The following is a 21,293-nucleotide window of genomic DNA, read 5'->3' as shown; positions in this document are numbered from 1 at the left end:
TACTAGTAAAACTTTTCCACGTTTGATGAGTGTCTCCAAGTAATCCAGATAACAAATTCACAACAAGTAATTCCTACTACATTCCTTCAAAACACCATTATTCCTTATTTTCATATCCACCAAAACATTTAAAATTAAAACAAAGTTCATTAGTTGTCGAAGTGAAGAAAATGAAAGAAGGATAATCGTTACAAGTCATGTCGTTACTGCTAAATTATCGAAAAATAAAATAATCGAGATATCAATGATCTTTAGTAAATACGTAAGAAATAACAACTATAAATGTATACCAATTATAATCTTCTGTTTATTCAGTACGTATTAGAATTCTTACCAAGTTAACCTGTACTTTTTGTAAGCTTCTCCAAAGAAATGGCTACAATAACTATACTGATTACCTTAAATATAACTTCTATATGAATACAAACCACGAACTCAAGGGTTAGACGCAATTTTGTATGCGCTTTTACATAAAACATTTTTAATTGATTGGTGAGAAATAAGCACAAAGCTACATCTAAGGATATCTATTCTTTGCCCACCACGGGTCTCGAAACACAGTTTCTAACAGTGCGAGTCCGTAGACATACCGCTGTGCCAGCGAAGGACTTAATTTTGAAAGATAAATGCTACTTATGTAAAGGATGCTGTTACTGGTCGATACAATAACGACCATAAACTTCTATTTGGAGCATCGGTGACGAGGTTAAACAGCAAACAGTCATTCTATATAAAATACAAAATGAAAAGAAAAACGATACGCTAGGTTTCTAACAAAAACATAGAAGAAAATAATTTCTGTGAGAATAATCAATTCAGTACTTGGCATCTCCGAGCTGCCCCCAGTGGCATGTCTGCGGAATCACACCTCTAGAAACCTCAGCAGTTTAAATGGGTAGATATGTTTACAAAACTTTAAATATTAAATGTTATAAAGGTTAAGACAGAATATGAAAAAGTCAGATTTCAATTAGAAGAATGTTTTGTGCTTTTTTTTAATTGTGTATTTTTAGCCGCGGCACAACGGCTCATAGAATGGCTCTGTGTTCATCAAGTACAAACATTTAAGTCATAGTTTCGTCATTCCTTGACCGATTACCACTTCGATTCATGTATTTGACCGTATTCAATGCCATGTGGGTTAATTTACTCCAATCCTGCTTAAAATTATTTCGATTTGAAAACAGGTTTCAGACATCTTGATGAGTAATAAAATTGAGTCGTATACAAGGAGTACAAAAATATAGCTAATAAAAAAGTCTAAAAGGCCTCATAGATTAATTCACTTCCTACCTAAAAGAATTTCAAGTGTTGCGGCTATTGAGTATTCTCTCTTATTATTCACAAATATACATTAGATTACAATCAAGTTAATTTTTTTCTGTAAGCACTAGCAATTATATGAGACCAATCTATATATACGTGTGTGAATGTGTATTACTAACAAAAATCTGTTTCATTCTTCCTTTTAACCTTCACAATTATGTAAAATTACTTACTTTTTACACAACCAGTTTTGTAGTTTTTACTTCTGTTGAGCTCTACTTATTTTCACTTTAAAACAATATTAGTTCCTGAACACTTCTGTAACATATATCATAATGGAGAAATAATTGCTGAATATGGCAATACGAAGCTATCATAATGTAATAGTTGTTGTGGAGCTCTACCCTGGTAGTTGTTTATGAATGCTTCCGTGTATTCATGAAGTTATATGCAAACATATCTAATTACAATAACATTTTTTATTAAGTTAATCTCTAGTTCTTATCTTGCAGATAATTTGCTTTGCTCATAACACATTGATAATATAAACTAATAATGCATTCTATCAAATGCTGGTGTTCTCGCCTGTATAAACAAATAAATATTCAACATTTGACCTGACAGCTTCTAACGGTTTAACTGAACGGATAACACCTGATAATAAATTCTGCTAATGAGTTCTACCACTTGCATGATATTCTGACTGTTTAACCTGTTAACACAACGGTATATTGAACTTACAACGGAAAACGAGTTGTTTTAATTAAGATATCCGAATGACTTCTTCAAAATATCACACACAAATAATAGCTCAAAACTTTGTATTGAATTTCTGAAACTAAAAGTACCAAATATTTTTAAAAAATGTAAGTGGTAAATTCCAATAAATAATATCTCAAGATACACAACCTATTTAAAGGCCGGGCAAGATCATATGGTTAGGGCGCTCCACTCTCAACTTGAGGGTTGTGGGTTCAAAACCCCTCCCACCAAACATGTTCTTTTTTTCAGAGTAGAAGTGTTAAAATGTGAATGGTCAATCCCACTATTCGTTGATAAAAGAGTAGCATAAGAGTTGGCGGTGGGTGGTGATGAATAGTTGACTTCCTCCTACTTTTTCACCGCTAAATTACGGACGGCTAGCGCAGATAGCCCTCTTGTAGCTTTGCGCGAAATTCAAAAAACAAAAGAAAGAAACAAGTTTTTCTAAAGCTATTAATAAAATATCTGGTCTTTCATAATAACTTACAATAATACTTTAAGAGAAAAATAATAGTAAGATACAATCAAGTCCTAGATACAGACTTCCTGAGTGGTTGAAATTTAACTGTATAGTTTCTGGGTGAGAGGATTGTTGACTAATTACTGTTTGTTTGGTTTAGGTGTATAACCATTTTCTCACAACTAATTATCTAAAACACTTTAGGTATTTGGATAACGTGACATGCTGTCACAATTAATTATCAGCTATTATCCATTGTGATGGTATGTTACACGTTACACAAACACTTAAAGTAATTTAGGTTATTAGAAATGAGTATAGGACTTTAATTCAAAATCAAACAAAATGCTTAAATTCCATCACTGTATGAGGCTTATTTCATTTAGGTTCTCTGCTCTTCCAAGCAGAACTGGTGAGCCGTGAACTCGAAGACACTTGTCTGCTGCAGAGGGAGTGACGAATCAGAGAATTAATTAACCTCTACGTCATCTTTTTTTTTTCAAGAGCATTCATATTTTAACGAATAAAAAAACGAATAAAAACAAAATTTATAGTATTAGGTTGTATAAAATAATTTCTAACTGAATAGTAGTTATCTTAGTAGTAACTTTAATAAACGAGTTTTATCAAGCCACAATGAAGATAGTGCAGTAAGTTTATTTGCTAGGTCTTTGTTTGTTAAAACAATAGCATATATTATGTTTTGTGATTAGGGTTCAAATATTTTTTTAGTGAATCAGTTTTAATATAAAGGAAAAACACTTTTTTTTCTGAATGATCATTCTTTAATGTAATCATATCTAACTATCAAATTATCTTTGAATAACCTTCAACAACAGTTGCGTTTAGAAGTTTTAATAAATGTTTGCACTTTTCAATTTTTTTTTGCTAAATTCGTTTGTGTAGAGTCGTTTTCTATAATAAATAAAGGTTATTGCACTTGTGAAAAGTACTTGAAACTGTAGTTTTTCTACATTAGATGTGAACTAATGCAGAAAGTCGACTTTTACACAATACATCAAACACTTGAAAGACAGATATAGTTCAAACATCTCTAATGGTATCAGTTTGAAAGAGGTATGATGTGACTTATGTGTCTAAAAAAAGTAAATGTGTCTTTTTTATCAAGTTTTTGATAACTGGGAATAGCCATCAGGGTCCACGTTATTTAGAGTGCTAATGTATTACGACATTTGAAACAAAAGTATGTTATTGTGTATTATGAATTTGTTCTGCTGTTATAACTCCACTTCGAAGTTTTTGAATGTATATTTTAAACATTTTATGTTTATATCTGTCATTTTCAAGTTTCGAAGTGATGGTCTGAGATTAAGGATATGTGTAAGTAGTAAAGGAAACTCAGATAGTTTCATGTTAAAATCTTTGGTTTTGGTATATAAAGTACAGGATGAGAGGAAACACGACTTGTTTTTGGTCAAAGTAGTTTTCAGATACAGAAAAGGCCCGGCACGACCAAGCGTGTTAAGGCGTGCGACTCGTAATCTGAGGGTCACGAGTTCGCATCCCCGTCGCGCCAAACATGCTCGCCCTTTCAGCCGTGGGGGCGTTATAATGTTACGGTCAATCCCACTATTCGTTGGTAAAAGAGCAGCCCAAGAGTTGGTGGTGGGTGGTGATGACCAGCTGCCTTCCCTCTAGTCTTACACTGCTAAATTAGGGACGGCTAGCACAGATAACCCTCGAGTAGCTTTGTTTGAAATTCAAAAAACAAACAAACAAACACATACAGAAAAAAAGACATGCAAGAAAATAGATGATGGGGATGCAATAGTAAGAAAGAGGTGAATAATAAGTCGCTTATTCTAGGTTTATTGTATTATACAGGAGGTATAATTCACTTGACAAAAGGAAGGGTGACTAAGATACAAATGTCAAGATTTTTTGGTAGGACTTTTTTGAGCGAGATATAAAAACAACCAAAGAGGAACATATATATCTATCAAGTTCTTAAGGGCAAACGGTGTTTGCAGAGTTAGACAATATCCCAAATTTTACAAGAAAATGCTTTTTGAATATACCAAGAACAGGGTAATATGATCAACGAGTGTAATTTCCTATGTAGAAACTGAGAGGTTTTCGTACTTGAACACTGTTAGTGTTGCAAGTGAATGTATAATCATACATAGAATATATTACTAACAGATTGTCAAATGTTTGTAAGACTTTTATGAGATGTTTGGCTTCTAGGGCAAGTCGGAGGAGTTCCCCACTGGTACAGCGGTAAGTCTAATGGAGTTAGAATTCTAAAATCAGGGGTTCGATTTCCCAAGGTGAACTCAGCAGATACCCCTATGTGGTTTTGCTATAAGAAAACACACACATACACAAACCAGGAGGATATAAGGCTTAGTTACACAGAAAAATGAAATTTCAAATATAGTGTATGGTAAAAGTGAGTGCTAACGGAGAAGGAATATCATGTTTATTTTCTTTAAAAAATGACGTTAAAAACTAATCAAAGCTATAAGTTACATTTAGATAGAAGTTATCTTACAAAAATGTATGATGTTAAAAACAGAAGAGTATTTGATACGTAACGTGCTTGAATATTTATGTAGAATATTTGTTTTCCTTATTTGCTTTTAGAATTAAATACAATGAATTATGAATGTAACAGTAAATTAATGTTTTGAATTTGTAATGACATACAATGGAACTTTAAATATAAATTCGTCAATTCCTAAATCAACCAATTTATTAGTTTTTATTTATTTATTTTTTCTGTATACATATATATCAGATTTGTGATAAAAAAAGATAAAAATATTATTTAAATATTACTGGCGTAGCGCATCCACGTGAACGAACTTCACAGCTGGAGTGGAGAATTACGCTGTATAACAGAAGATTTGCTCAAAGTATCGATGATGAAGTAACACTAAACCTCTTATTATCTGAGTCAACATAAAATTAAATATTGGATTGTAAAGCAAATACACGAACTTTGCACACAATGCAGTGCATCTAATAGTTTCAATAAGCACGACTGGATACCTTTAGTAGTTAACTATTTCTCTTATCCTGCCTAGACCGACTCAAATGATATTCAAGAATGCTGGCCAAGATGACGTTCCAGCCAAACTGACCAAACTTGGCATCCCTTAGCATGCAAGAAACCTTGTATTTACTTAGAGTAGCCACTGCGTTCCACATTCTCAATGTAGATGGGGCTGTAACATATAGATATCACCTGAAAAACATTGCTATCAATATCCTTACGTAACATGCATTACTGAATAAATTATCCTAAGGGTACAACGGGCATTATCCACTTCAGAAACAACAAAAGTGTGGCATACAATGAAACCAGTTTAACGACTTTTTTGACAACGTGTTATGCGAGACCTGCCCAAATACAAAACAAAGAATAAATTCAGAATAACTAATATAATCTAACAAGAATACATAAATGCATAATGTATTAAAATGCCACACTTAATTTGTAATATAATTTTCACAATTTCCATAAATTCTGTTTTGCTTAAAATATATATACTATAACATTTATAATATGAATATAATATAACATGATCAATTTTGTAATACCTTCTACCAGAAGAACTACTAAAATTCTTACTAATAATTGTAATTATTAATAAATAATCTTGATTATGAGTGATTATTGCATTAAACCCTAAACTTGTGTTTTCAAGAAAACCATTTTACTGACAAGTAATGGTGTTTCTTATTATCAGTGATTTTGTGTCTAGACACAGTATTAAAGCTTCCTTTAATTGAGATAAGGAATAATTGTTGATAATATTATTTTAAAACAAACTATTTAAACAAACCTTAGAGAATATTACCAGAAGTTTCTAATGTTATTCACTGACACAAGATAGAAAGGTTATCCATAACATAGATATTATACTTCAAGCAATTCACTTAATTCTAATGTACATGTATGTATAATATATAGTATCATATGACAGATTAAAATTACGTAATAAGTACTAAATCAATATTTTCTTATATTTCTTTCAATAGATAAAAGTACGTTCTAGTTTAGGTACTTAGATTTGGTTGGTTTGACATTTCTTATGCCAAGCTAATCTTTGGATTTTTGACTTACGAGTCCTGAAACTTAAAACTGGTCAATTGGGAAGCAAATATTTTAGAAATTATATTTTAATACATTTGAATGAAGTATATTTTGTATCTCATAAACAATCACAATAAAACAGATATGCTAATTTTGGAGGAGGATGGACTGATTAATTGGTATTCTAGAATAAGAAACTATATTCTTGATATATCTCTATGATTGAGACATAGGTAGGATGTTAGCTCTTAGAATCTAGTTTTAATTATTGATAAAGTTCATGTATGAGAGGTTGGTGGAAAACTTATAACCTAATGGTTTATAAAATTATGGTTTGATTTTCACAGGCCTTTACCAAGGACTACTAATCAATATTCAAGAGGTTTACAAACAAATGAAGTTTCTGCTTCAACAGATAATAAATCCATGTTGAAGAAAAAGGTAAAATTTAAAAGCTAGGATACATTTTGTTCAGTAGTGTATTATCATTGTAAGTATGAAGAGTAAAGTTGGGCAGTTAACTTGATTACATCATTAGTGTCAAGAAAGTAATCAGTTACTTAAAATTAGTGTTTCTTGGAATTGTTCATCTTGAGAATAAAGTTACAAGAAATGACTGTTACACCCCAGCTTTACAATATTAACTGTTCTAATATTAAACCGTTTTATACACTAGCCTTGAAGAAACCACAAAAGGTAAAATATCAGTTGAAATAAAAGTTATTTGAAAGTATGGAGTGTATAGGTTGTTGTTGTTTTTTATCTTCATTACCAAAATGTTTAAGCTAATTCAGTATGCACTACATGTTCTAAAAGATAGGAATAAAAATGTTTGGCAATGTTTACTTTCAGCTATTTTAATTATCCAAATTAATAGGAATATTGATATTGTGATTTCTCATGATTTTTTTATTAATTCAGAGTTGTTCTGCTCAATCAACTGATGAAAAATAATTAACTAACTGAAACTAGCGTTTCTGATAATTATCATTTGAACTGTTCATGTTTTGTTACAATAACTAAATAACGACTGTGATTATTGATCAATTAGCAAATTCTGCTAATCAATCCATGCTAATAAAGAGCCAATGATTTTGCAAACTATAAACCTATGTTTAGTTGCTTAAATGTTTTCTCTTTTGTATGTTCGTATATTTTTCATTATTAATTGTACATATTTTTATTTAAAAAACGTTTGTATGCAAGATGTATCTCCTTTGTTATGCATTTTCTTGATTACACATAAGTAATTCAAAAGAGACGATAAAAGAAAAATGTGATAATATACAAAAATACATATTTTAATGTTTTATTTCACATGAAATTGAAAGCGTTTGTTAAACAATATAATAAAATGTCAATGACAAATTTATTTTATTAATATAGTTAATTTTTCCCAGTAAAACTATAATTCACTTAAAACTGTATTGATGTATCTATGTAGTAAAGTTTACTGCAAACAATATGATTAATCAGTGTTTGTGCTTCCTAAAATATATCTTATCTATTCTCTTTGTTCGTGTATATTTAACAACAATATCTGGTTCATGAAATGTCGTGTATACGTTTTCTATGTGATTGAATAGTTAACTATCTGAAAATAAGTGTACTAGTACTTCTCTTCAATTTTCTAAACGAATGTGTATTTTGTTATCATGTGGTCACTGATATACCAATTATTGTTCTCCACACAAAATGTTATCACAAAATCGCTAGTAGATAAACTGTAGTTTATTTTTTCTTTATCTTACTTCAAATTACTTGACTAATTAACCTTGATAACAGTATACATGTGTGTATACACACACACACACATATATATATACCTTAAATCCAGCCCTAGTTATCAATTTTTCTCTTACATTCATATTTACTGCTTTCACAATATCTGAAGACACACCATTCCAAAGGCCAACCACCTTGTTAACAAATAAAACTGCCTTGGCTGAAGATGACTCTGCCAAAATTTATATTTTTGTTCTTTCGCCCTACCAGCCCTACCATTCTCACCACTAAGTATGAAAAAAGATGATTCATTATCACTGTCAATTTACTTAACAATCTTAAAAATTTCTATCAGAACCCTCCTAACCCTTCTTTATTTTCACAAAAAGAACACAATTTCATAGATCTTACCCTCTCCTTTTATGATAAACCTTCAATCCCAGGCATTATTCTAGAAGCCCTCCTCTGAACCATTTCCAACAATTCAATATCCTTCCTGAGGTAAGGAACCAAAGTCTGAACACAATACTCCAAATCTGGCAATGAAATTATAACCTCTTTAGACTTGTACTTTATAGATACAAACTAAAATCCTACTTGCCTTACCACTAGTAATAGCACACTTCTTGGATAGCTTAAGTTTTCTGTGTCTTTCCACATCTTTCCAAGGATTCTGTTTTGTTTGGTAGAATTTTTTCAGTTGAAGAAAACAAAGATAATTTTGTGTTTCAATTCTATAAGCTTGTAGATTCCATGTCATCCTTTAACAGAAGGTGAAGATAAAGCACTCATGCTGTGCCTTGTTGAGAAACATAAAATGATGCAGGGAATGAACATTCTCTTGAAAGAGAAACCCAAATCAGTGAACATCATATAGACTTTCTGTGATGTATTTTGAACTCTAAATTAAAGGCTTTGAAGAATCAAGCCTTGTAGTTTGTTTGATTTTATTTAAAATCAGCATTTGTAATGCACTTTATTAGTTAATTTAAAATCAACATTAGTGAGATGGGTTCATGCTTTCATAAAATGCCCTTTTATAATGCTTTATATATATATATATAAATAAATGAGAATATGAAGAATTTTTACCAAGTCTTATATGACCTAAGTTAGAATCATAAGAAGAGTTTGCACATTAAGTTAGAGGAATGATATACACACAGTTTCAACATATGAAAAGAGAATAATAAGAAATTATCTTAAATTTGTATTATCCATAGTATTCTCCTAAATTACTTGAGTGAGATCTGTTATATTTTCTTTTTCCTTTTCTCAAAACTCTTTTTTACATTGATTACTGTCACAAATATATAAAACTCAATTGACTTCTATTGATTTAAATTATCACACGTAATTTATGACAAAAAAAAAAAAAGAGAACATTTTCATTAATGGTACCTTTAATGCATTTTATGATAACTGTAGCCAGGGTATTGGGGGTGCAATCAACTGGGAGGTAAATATAACATATGAACTTGTAACAAACATTTACTTCAACAGAATTGGAATGATCTGAAAAATGACCATTAAAGATGAGACAGAACACAACTTTAAAGAACTGTAATTTTTAACTGCTGATGACTGACTAAGGAAAAAACATTTGGAAAGTAAAGTGAATTGTCACAAATCATGTACTACCTCTATTTAACCATTTAATTTGGCACTGGACAGGATTTAGCTGTCTCTAAGCATACCGTGCTAGAAACATTATAAAAAAACTTTCATACTGTAACTGGAAACCAGTTCAAAGAATGATTATCTTAGTGACAGCTCAGCTTCAATAGTTTGGATAGCAAATGATGGGATCGATGCCACATGATCTAATGGGCTGTATCTTACCCTGTTATAAACAACATGAGGCTCTTGGACTTTCTTGTGTTATTATGACAATAAAAAATGCTCTGTAGTGTAATGGCATTAGGTATGTTTTCATAACATAGTTTGAGTCTTGAATGTATCAAAGGTTCTTAATCAACCATGCTATTTACATAATCCTGTATTTCTACCACATTAGAAAAACATTCAATCTAGAAAACGTTGCAACAATCTTACATAAGTATATTGTCTGAAGTTAGTTCATAAAGCATGCCAATGGTTGTTAACCATCTTCCTTCATCAGCACATAAAAAAGGTCAGTCCCACTGAGAAACGATTTAATGAACTTGAGGACAGAATTGACCATTGTAATCTTCTGCTACTCCTGTGAAACTGTTCAATAAACAGACTAAAATGTAATAAAAACATCTTCTAGACATAATATAAATCTAAAGATGCCAAATTCATGCTCTTTTCATAAAAGTAGGGAGTCTAGCCTAGAATTCACTAATATTTTTTTTTATATTGGAATATTAATGTTAAATTTAGAAAGAAGGAGAACACACTGAAATGTGATTTTAATATTGAATTACTTCTTTACATGCTAAGTAAATATCAAAGTTACTGCAATCATTAATGGTAATCAATTTTGAAAATTTATCTTCAAGTTTGTTTTCACATATTAGTGATAAGTTTTTGTTTGAATATGTTTAACACTTGTGAACAATTATTTCCATCTCATAAACAAATGAACAAGTTGAAATCATGTTCTATTTGATTTAATTCCAAAAATCAATTTTCTTTCAATTCTGTAAACATTATGTCATGTAAGAACTAAAGTTAAGTTCCAAAATATTACTCAAGTTTAATATGTATTCCTTTACTCGTTTTGAATATTTATACAAAACTAGACAAGAGATACCTGCACTAATCATCTCTAATTTTGACCTGTCTTCTGTTCAGTTACTTTACAACAACTACTATCATCCATAATCAAATAGTGGAATTTGACTGTCACTTTATGAAACAGTATATGAACGCATAATGGTTATTTTCTTCTTTTTAAGTGTTTAAAGCTCATCTTTAGGTGCATTACTGTACTATAAAACTTGCCTGAAGAAATCTAACCATAGAGATAAAACCCTCACCAATATGTTCAGTTTGTTTAATGAATTGTTTTCAAGCCTCTGTGTGAAACCAGTTGGCGATTCGTATTCAGTGACGTTGCAAATGTTCCCAGTCTTGGTCTTTTAGCATGATTTTGTTCTGCACATTTTAGAAATATAATTCAGTTACTGTTAGATGTAGGAGTGGAAAGTTATGCTTGAATACGAGTAGTAGTACTTGAAGTGACCAACCAGGAAACATCCTCTTCGAACTAGCCAGGTAAACAGAAATATTTTAAACACCTAACAAGACATGAACATATATTAGTAGCTTATCCTATGTGTTAAATCCCAACAAAACAGCTGGAAAATTTTAAATAAAAAAAACAACGACTTTTTTTGTTCGTTTTCACTCCAATATTTTTCATTGCATTGGGAAGATTCCACTTGCTGGACTCTTAGCAAATAAAATCAACATGATGTGAATCACTGAAACAGCTAGAATAATTACAAGTGAATAAAGAAATATGGTGAGAAAAATGGCAATAAATATAACTACAATTATTTGATTATGCAAGCGAATAAAGTATGATGACTAAGTCACTAACACCTAGAATAACAGAGATGTTTGTTTATACAAGTGAATAAACCGTAGAAAACATTATACGCACACACCTAGACAGAAAGCAAAATCAACCAACAAAATTAAATATATCTCGCGAATAAAAAAAATCACGAATCCATACATTGCTGCATACCATATATTCCCGACATCAGCAGAAAAATAACCAACATTTGGCAAAAACTTGTAACAAAATATAACATTCCAGTTAATACCAAATTTATTCAAATACCAAACACAAAAAACTGAGATCTATACTATGTAAAAATTACACTGACAAACACAACACCAACATTATTTATAAAATACAATGTGATAACTGCCACGAATTCTATATTGGAAAAACAAGTAGAAAAATGGAAACCAGATTCAAAGACAACAAAAAAGTCACCTTCACACGTTTTCGAACACTGTAAGTCAAATAAACACAACATAACCATAGAAAACACTCAAATACTAAATAAAGAAACAAACATAAACAAACGCAAAATTAAAGAAGCCTTACTAATACAACAACTTGAACCAAAATAAACCAATACAAAGGAACACCTTTATACCTATATTAAAAATAATAAAATAAATAATATAAAATTATATATTCAAACATTTAACATCGCCCTCTACATTCCGACACTCAGTTACACAACCCCTTCAAACATGTGGTCAGCTTCCGGTCAGTTACCTCTCTCTTTCTTTGTGAACCTGACGATAATCGAAGAAAGTCAAAACGTTGTTCGCTCCTCTACGTAAAATATTTTCTCAACCCAAACGAGCTGTTTTTACATATATAAATGAATAAAGTATTATGACTAAGTCACTAAGACATAGAATATCAGAGATGTTTGTTTATACAAGTGAATTAAGTATTATTATGAGAATAACTTATTTTATTGTGATCTATTTCCTTTATTCTGTATTATTATCAGCTATACTGATAACTAGAAAACATTCTTTAAAAAATGTATATTTAATTTGTTTTGTCCCAATGCTTACGTCATCTGTTATGGGCAGGCTTCTGTGATTTCATCATACATTTTTCCGGTGTTATTGTTATTAATGAATAAAAACCATGTAACGTGAGCGCTTTTGAAAGGTCGATCCATCGAAAGTGCTCGGGTTATATGTTTGTTTTTTTTTATTCATTTTTGGCAAGACTTCTTGAAACTACGCGTTTTTCTAATACCATAAATGTACAATCGGTTTTGTTCCTCTAATCTCTCTCTGTAGATCTCCAGCACATTCATCGATCATTTCTTCAGTCAGGTTCATTTTATTTTGATGTCTTTCTTTTAACTCAGTTGTTAAATTCCTGTCCGTTATCTCGTGATCATCCTTCAACTTCCTATACATACATACATACATACATGTCTTCTATTATTTTTTGCTCTCTTACTTTTATGTTTTATTATTTTCCTGCCTTTTTCTTCTCGACTTTAACAAAACTGATTCAGCTCTTATGGAGGTTTGCTTTTGCTTTTTCTTGCCCGTTTTTTTAATCATTAACATTTGAAGTATTGTCAAAGTTCTTTTATTTCCACCAAAAAATACCACTTCCAACATTAATGTTGCAACGTATTCTATCGTTGGTCGATTCCTTTGTGTTAGTTAGTTAAGTTTTGTCAATGTTTCAATATAATTAGTTTGTTTCTTCTTTAACGTTTTTTTACAGCCAAATTCGCCTCTAAATGTAACTTCAAATATAAACTTTTAAACAGAAACTCCAGAATTACCATAGGCTTAATACATTAATAAGATGTAACAAAAATGTATTTGATTGATAACCAACTGGAGAAGTATTAGCTCTCCAACAACAGCTTTCCTCGATCAACATATCATATAATTATACTGAGTTCTTACTTCCTGTAAGTACGGAAATTTATAGATTGGAACAAACGAATGAAAAACTGACAGGACTTTAGGTTAGAACAATTTGACAGTCGGCATTACAAATGTAAACAGTCAAACAAACAACAACTCGAGATCTCGAAGTTAGATTACTCTACGAGCCAAAAAAAACAAAAAAAAAAACTATCTAAGTAGTCGCCAAAATCAACGACTACCTAATATGACCATTAAATACGAGTCATTTTTACTATTGTGTAGTCGGAAAATAGTCAGGTGATGATGGCAGGGATACCTGGCAGGTAAAAAATTTGACTGCTCTATGATAGTCGTTATGACTTTTGTTAGGTAATCATTCTGACCAATGGTGACTACCTGACAATAGTCTCATTGCCTACCTGCAAACCACTACAGAGTAGTCATGACATAGTCAGTGTGACTCTATTCGTCCAATGAGCGGTTGTCATTATGACCATCCATTAACAATGGACTGTTGTCATTATGACTATCTAACGACCACGGAAGATAAGTCATGTTGACCCGGTCAGGACCGCCTCTGCAATGTCACTGTTAGGCAAAGAGACCATCATCAATCAGTTGTGGTCAGCAGAACCGTCACTGAGCAGTCAACCCCGCTACAATCTGATGATTCAACCGAAGTCTCAGTAACCTTCCACCATCCTGAAAAATATAAAATGCATTTTAGCAGCACCATTTTTATTCCAAACCGAACACAAATGTACATTAACATACATGTACCAAAATAAAATTCAAAATGCAGCAACAATTTGAAAATAAACAACTGAACTTTACAGTTGGTTTTTGCAAATTCACCCTGGATCAAATACACATGACAAGTTACTATTACCAGATCTAATATAACCTTATGGCTTTGAACACTTTCCTCTTTCTTTACCTTTGGACGTTTTGACAGATTTCCCGCTGCTATGTTGTTTGACCTTCAAGAGATGAAGCAACTGAAAAACACATCTGTCTGCATCTTTTTCAGATTTGGTAATTTTCCTGGACTCATCAAAAAGCTTCAGAACAACTCTTTCAACAAAGTTGAAAGTTTTCTTGAGTTTTGTCTGAAATGCAAAGTTGAAGATATAAAAACTTCCTACATACATAGTGAATGCTTCCACAAAATCTTCAGTGGCACAAATATCAAAGCCATCAACATATAGTTTGAATTAATGATCACAAAACTGAAAAATTGAACACATTGAATGTATATACCACTCTCAGCAGGTTCCCTAACTTCAGCATCCACCATGATACTTTCACTTTCTTTTAGAAGAGAAAGAATACCAAGAATGGCAATACTAGATGTAACAGACATTTGTGAGGACTGTTTCATAAGAAATGCTAGCAATGAATTGTTTTCTGGCGATATGTTTCTGTGCTGCAGATAAAATTTACTCAGTCCTTATATTGAGAGAGAAAGCTGGACACTCCTTTTTCTGCATCACTTCCTAGACGTTTAAATTCATTCAATAGCTGTGCTGGTGATGCCACAAGGAAAGGATAATGCTCTACAAGTTCATTGACAGGAGTGCTGTCAATGACCAGTTTCCCACGATCATGCGGAGGAGTTTTGTTAATAAGAAAGTCCACTTTACAAAGATAACCCTTTTTTCTGCAATGCAGACGGCTTTTCATCCTCCCCAACTGGCTTTTCACACAAGTATTGTTTTAATCCATATAGCCTCCGTTCTTAGATTTGGTTTGGAGATGGGGTGTCACCTGTTGCAGTTTTAGTCTTTTTCTTTCTTTCTTGGACTATAGGCAATGATGAATCCTTCCGCTTTCCATTATTCTGCAATTTCTGACATAGCCTCATCCTTCACAGCTCCTGCAATTAGAATTGACAGAAATAGTTCTATTGAGAATGAATAACAAACCTGCCCTGGTATAACTATAATTATTTTAAACAGTATTTCTTTTAAACCACTTTTGGCATTTTTCAGGTTTAACCTGCAAAACTGAAAGTCATACACATACTGGTTAATAAATCAGTTGTACGAGTTCATCTTGACAGTGTATTCTCTTTAGCGTCAAATTAGTTGAGTTTCATTAGTTGAGTCATGTTACATCGTATACAAACAAAACAAATGTTTCAAAGTATCAAAATAGTATTTTCCACAGCCCCTCCTTGGTAGATATATGTACTTGTGTGTATTTTAAAAAGCATAACTTCCCACAAAATTTTCACTTGTTTTTTCATTAATATTATGCAACATAAAAATGCCATATAATTTATTTTGTAACTAATGAACATATTTCTTGCAGAATACATTTATACCCTTACAAGTGGTGATATGTTCATTCCTGTCATGCACTTTAAGACGAATTTTATTGGGCTCATTGGCTTTTGGGCTTATAAAGTCAAATGTATAAATAAAAGAATATTTGTGATGAAAATATATTTCACAACAAACATAACATAATGCACATGTGGATAGTACTTACACGAACACCTTGAGGTGTTAGATTTGTGGCATCTGACAGCTGAGGGTAGTGCTTAAATATTTCATCCACAACTTGGTCATACTGCCCTGAAGTGGGATATCTGGAAAATAGAGGTTGGGCAGGCTATCAAGTACAGATGACGACATCTGAAGAGATATAATTACACGCTTGTAATCAGAAATGGTACACATGGTATTCACTGCACAGCACTTACAAGGTATAGTTGGAAACCTCAGTGTAGACTGCATCCAGTAAATGGAAGCGATCTTCTTTCTCAACAGGCTTCCCTTGCGACAACAGCAAAGCAATAGATCTAGGCAGACTTGACAAATTTTCCAGCTTAAAGGCTTGGATGGTAAGATGCTGACCAAAGAAAATATCAAATAGTTCACAACACTTACAAATTGGGGTTGATTGATTGCAATGAAATACTAACTAAGACCTAATTGTCTCAAGCGAAAGATTAAACTATTTCTCTAACAGATTGAAAGATCTGTTTGACATTCATCAGGACAGAAAAGTTGTCATTGAAGAACAACTACAAAATACCAAAAAGATATGTTAAATTTAACATCAGCAGGGCTGGTATAAATCAGCTAAATAAGTAATTTGATTCTTTCCCTAACAAATAGTAGCCTTCAAAAGGTGAAAGCAAATACAAGTAGACTGACCTCAATAGATGGTGATTTTGGTGCCAATATGCATGATACATATTAATATAACAAAAGTTCACTCTGTTTGAAAATTGTGATGAAATCTGTCACAAAAAGGCAGAAACAAATTTATATAAAATATGTCAAATATTTTGATGAAATTTGTCACTGGATGGTACACACAAAGTAATATAAAATAGGTTAAATATTCCACTGATTACAGAGTCCTGTTTAAAAGTTGTAATCATTCAGTCGCCACGAATGTAGTGATGTAGGATGATTATATTTTCACCTTTGTTCACATAACAAGGCAATGATCATAAAGACCTGGAATGCTCAGGAGTTCATAGCTTCTCATTGACTCTATACTGTAAGCATGAAGATGCCTGTGATAATCAACAATTTGGTATCTTTGACAATACAAAAAACGTTTTCTCCAAAAAACAAAGCAACAGATCACTGAAGAAAATTGAAGACTGTCGAATTCATAGCTACTGACAACCATTGTGCCTGTGTTGTATGAGAGGCAGTTGACTGTACAACCTAATGCTTTAGTAACAAAATCACCTTCCCCAACAAATGTACTGACAAGGTTTCGCATCTATTTCAAGAAATCTATTGCTTTCCAAATGTGAACAGAGTTTATACTGGTGTCTCATTGCCATTGGTTTGGAGAGATTTCTCCCGTTTTTGGTACGTCTTGAAACATCAACAAATAAAACTATGTATGGCCTCAAATCTCATGGTCCACACATTCCTCAGTGGACCAAATCTGCGGGTCATCTCTGGGTAATGCAAAGTAAAATGTCCCTTGGGCTTGAGAGTTCCATTTAGAGAGTCTTTTCTTTGTATCACATCATTTAAGAATTCAATGCTTGCATATGACATTGATGGACGCATTACCAATTCTACCATATTCAGCAGAGCCAACAGAACTTCCCATCTGTTGTTGCCTTCTGGCAGTGCATCACCCACCAGTAATGGAAATAACCTTAAGAGACACCAAACTTGCACAGCTTTTTGCTTAATGAGTACAGACTCTTTCAAAATAACAATCTCAGGCCTATTGATTTTAGCAGTTCCTTTGTAGTGGAACTTCTTCACTCTGTCTATAAGATATTGAAGGCTGAAGTATCCAGACAAGACATACTGATCTATGAGCAAAACTAAATTTTTTAACATCAAGCCAGATTCAAAAAGGTCATGTAATATATCAGGTGGTAGAGCATTTGCCACATGAAATTGCTGCAGAACGTTCAGGGGCGATCTTTTTAACCCCCACATGTACTTGCCAAAGTCGGTTCATTTTCGACCATTGAAACTTGGTAATTATAGGATACAAGAGATCTCTCTAAACGTTTTGAAATATCAGTGAACTTTCTTAAATCATCCCGAGTTACCGAGTAGAATCTACGTGATCTGAGAGCAGAAAATGATTCAAGAAACCCTCCAATTGCATGGCTTCCCAAACTATCTGCAACAACAACAAGAGGTGCACCTCTGAATTTGAATGCTCCCTCTGGTTTGACAATGTCAATACCAATGTTTTCAAGAACAGATAGTTCTTCAATCAAAAGGTCTCATCACTGTATTTAGCCCTTTTTTTTTTTTTTTTTTTACATTTTGGCTCTTCACCAAAGATTGCTAAGAATATACAATGAAGCTGAGATCTCAAAGTAGGTTCAATATTGCCTAACTGATAGCAAAGATAAACAACCTGGCTAAAAATATCATGATGTTTAAGCAAACACTTCAGAGTATCTAATAAAGAAACATACTGCATTGTGTCACGTTTCCCATCACCAGCAATTCCCAGGTCATACTCAACAGGTTTCACAAATGACAAATTATCTTCAATATAAGACTGGAAATTATTGTGGTTAGTGAAATTTTCAATCATAAAATGAAAGTCAAGAATTTCTCTCTTGCAAGCTTCCATCACTGTAACTATACTATTTCTAGGAACCTCCTAACTGATCAATGTTCTTTTTATGGTTTGGGATAAGTGTTCATCTTTGGCAGCCATAATAGAACAGGACAAATTTTAAAAAAATTACTTGTAGTTTTGCAAGTAATTTTTTTCATTTTCACGCAGCTGCAGAATTGTTTTAGCTAAGGTTCTTCGCTTGTCTGTGACAACTATCTCCTTATTACCATCAATTGTCTCACCATTGTCAGAATTTTTATACCTCTGTTCCATAAAGTACTCGGCAAATCCACCACCAGCTTCATTATCACGCATACTGGTAGAAGCAAACCATCCATGCTTTTTATTTATATGTCTTTTCAAACATCTGATGCTTTTAAATGGTATTTCACATCCATTAACCCCACATGGGACAACAAATCCAGGCTCATGCTCATGAACAAAAGAAAATGTGAAAGAAGCGTCCTAAAATGCCTAACCTTATAATTACATTTAATGCAAGAGAAAATATTGAAAACGTCTGACTTATGCCATGTTTAACTCCAAAGTTTAGCAAACTTCAGTGTCTATTAATAAATATCATGCAAGACATGCATTCAAATGTCACGGGTTTCCATTGTGGAACGTAAAATGTATCATTTATTTAACTAAATTTAATGATACATTTTAACAATAACAACTAGCAAATGTCGGTCGCCCGCAAACCGACGATGTATTCTCAGACTTGCACTCAATCTAGCGAATAAAAACGTACTTCAAAATGCAAATTCTTGCCACAGGATGGTCAAAAACATTCATTGGCCAGACTTGAACCTAACTAACATATTCACCAAATTGGACAGAAATCCGAAAGGAATTGTGAACGGTAGAGTGAACACAAGAAAATCTCTGCAGACGCATACGCATGCTGATGCGTGATCCATAGTATACCCTGATTTTCATAAGGGTATACAATTTTTATTATTTTAACTACACAACTCGGTTGCTCCTGACTCGATGCAATATCCCCCGGATCATACATTTCTCTCACCGATATGAATGTGGTATGGATTATGGGAGGGACCCAAAAGTCTGAGAAAGTTTCCTGGGAGCAAAGAAGGGAGAGGGGTTGGGGTAATAGCTTGCAGGATCACAGGGCTTTCATTCATAGTGTACGGCCTGGCGCTGGCTCCTATCTCGCACCATCCGATTTTAAAGTATAGAGTTTAAAATTTAAGTAAATTTTGTACCTAAAGAGATTTTTAGATAGTTTGTAATGTTAAAATTAAAGAAACACACGTTAAACACAATACATGTTTCACTTTCTCGCTATTTTCAAATTATTTGTCTTGCCACCCCCATTTGTAACTCCATTGTTGGCTGTGACAGTGGATCCCGCCATAATACATACGTCGCATGAAGTGTGTACCCTTTAGCATTTGTAGCTTTGCTGATGTATTATAAATAAGGATTTATTATTTACGTATTATCGTATGTCACCTTTCGTTATCAAAGGTCTATAAAATAATAACAGACGAAGCCCCTTTTAATGAGTATACAACCTTCATCTGTGTAGCGGTGGCCGTAACAAATCATTTTAGCAGCGGTGTAGTTGGCGCTGAATTTAACAGAGCAGCAACGGGCTTTTGATTCTTCCACAGGATATGCATTCAAGATACCAGATATATGCATTTGTGATGTCAAGACTGGGGAATGTTTTCGATTTCATACTTATTTCAAAGCATTACCTAAATATAAATATTTCTACTCTACTACTACTAGATTACAATAGTACAGACCTACACAATGTAACGGGCAACCATCCTTGTTTACACATAACGAGTTGCACAAAAACATACGAATGGATTCACTTCAGCTAATCTAGAAAGTTAAACATTCGTATTCTCGTGTTGTTTTATTGAAACATAGTATTGTAAAATAAGACATAAACGATTAATATTTACCTGGATATCTTCTTTCCGTCATCTGTGCGGTTGCATGACAATTGTGCAATGTCAGTACAAGTTTCGGTCATTATAAATTCTATAAACGTCGTATGTAATCCTCCAATGTGCGACGAAATATTGCTGTGTGATTTCTCCTTCCTCCCCCCGTCCCCTTTGGGTTTATAGTGTCATCCCTACCTTCGGCTGCCGCTAAGGAGTGGACCGTGCCGTCTTCACTCTCCCCTGTGTATGTATTGCTGTATGAAGGTCCCTAAATCCTCCCTCGACCACCTAGAGGAATGATTAACCTCTCTCCACAAATAACATCTACAACCCTCCTTGCACAAGGAACTCCCGCCTTCAGACAAACTTGACCTGGTACACCCCTCTGGAAAAGAGATAGTGTCGCTCGCGCCTAATGTAGCTGCTTTCCATTTCTACTCGATTTTCCCTGCGCACCACTAGACGAATCGGATGCATTTCTCGGACGTGTAGTGTCAGCGCGAGTGTTAACCACGTGAGGAAAGCTTATTTCAGTCATAACTTACATCGTTGTGGATTGTAATAATAAATATATTGACTATTGGATTTCATATTAGAATATTGCAACACACGCACACAACAATATAAAAACACAATTGTCAAATAAAAC

General features: G+C 32.9%; 1 protein-coding gene across 2 annotated transcripts; it reads right to left on the bottom strand.

The window, feature by feature from the left end:
• Window positions 1-14,360: 14,360 nt before the first annotated feature.
• On the bottom strand, window positions 14,361-21,049 carry LOC143224237 (uncharacterized). 2 transcript variants are annotated; one of them, XM_076452653.1, is made up of 4 exons: window positions 20,660-21,049; window positions 16,351-16,499; window positions 16,137-16,236; window positions 14,361-15,519 (listed from the first exon to the last, which is right to left on the bottom strand). In XM_076452653.1, the coding sequence occupies exons 1-3, from the start codon at window positions 20,728-20,730 to the stop codon at window positions 16,154-16,156; spliced, it is 303 nt and encodes a 100-aa protein (XP_076308768.1). In that variant the 5' UTR covers window positions 20,731-21,049; the 3' UTR covers window positions 14,361-15,519; window positions 16,137-16,153. The 2 variants fall into 2 exon arrangements, with proteins under 2 accessions (XP_076308768.1, XP_076308769.1); XM_076452654.1 differs by lacking the exon at window positions 16,351-16,499 and having other exon boundaries at window positions 20,660-20,990.
• Window positions 21,050-21,293: the final 244 nt, after the last annotated feature.

The sequence above is a fragment of the Tachypleus tridentatus genome, chromosome 8 (genome assembly GCF_004210375.1).
Source record: "Tachypleus tridentatus isolate NWPU-2018 chromosome 8, ASM421037v1, whole genome shotgun sequence".
In the NCBI taxonomy this organism is placed as follows: domain Eukaryota; kingdom Metazoa; phylum Arthropoda; class Merostomata; order Xiphosura; family Limulidae; genus Tachypleus; species Tachypleus tridentatus.
This window is presented reverse-complemented; position numbering and strand designations above follow the sequence as displayed.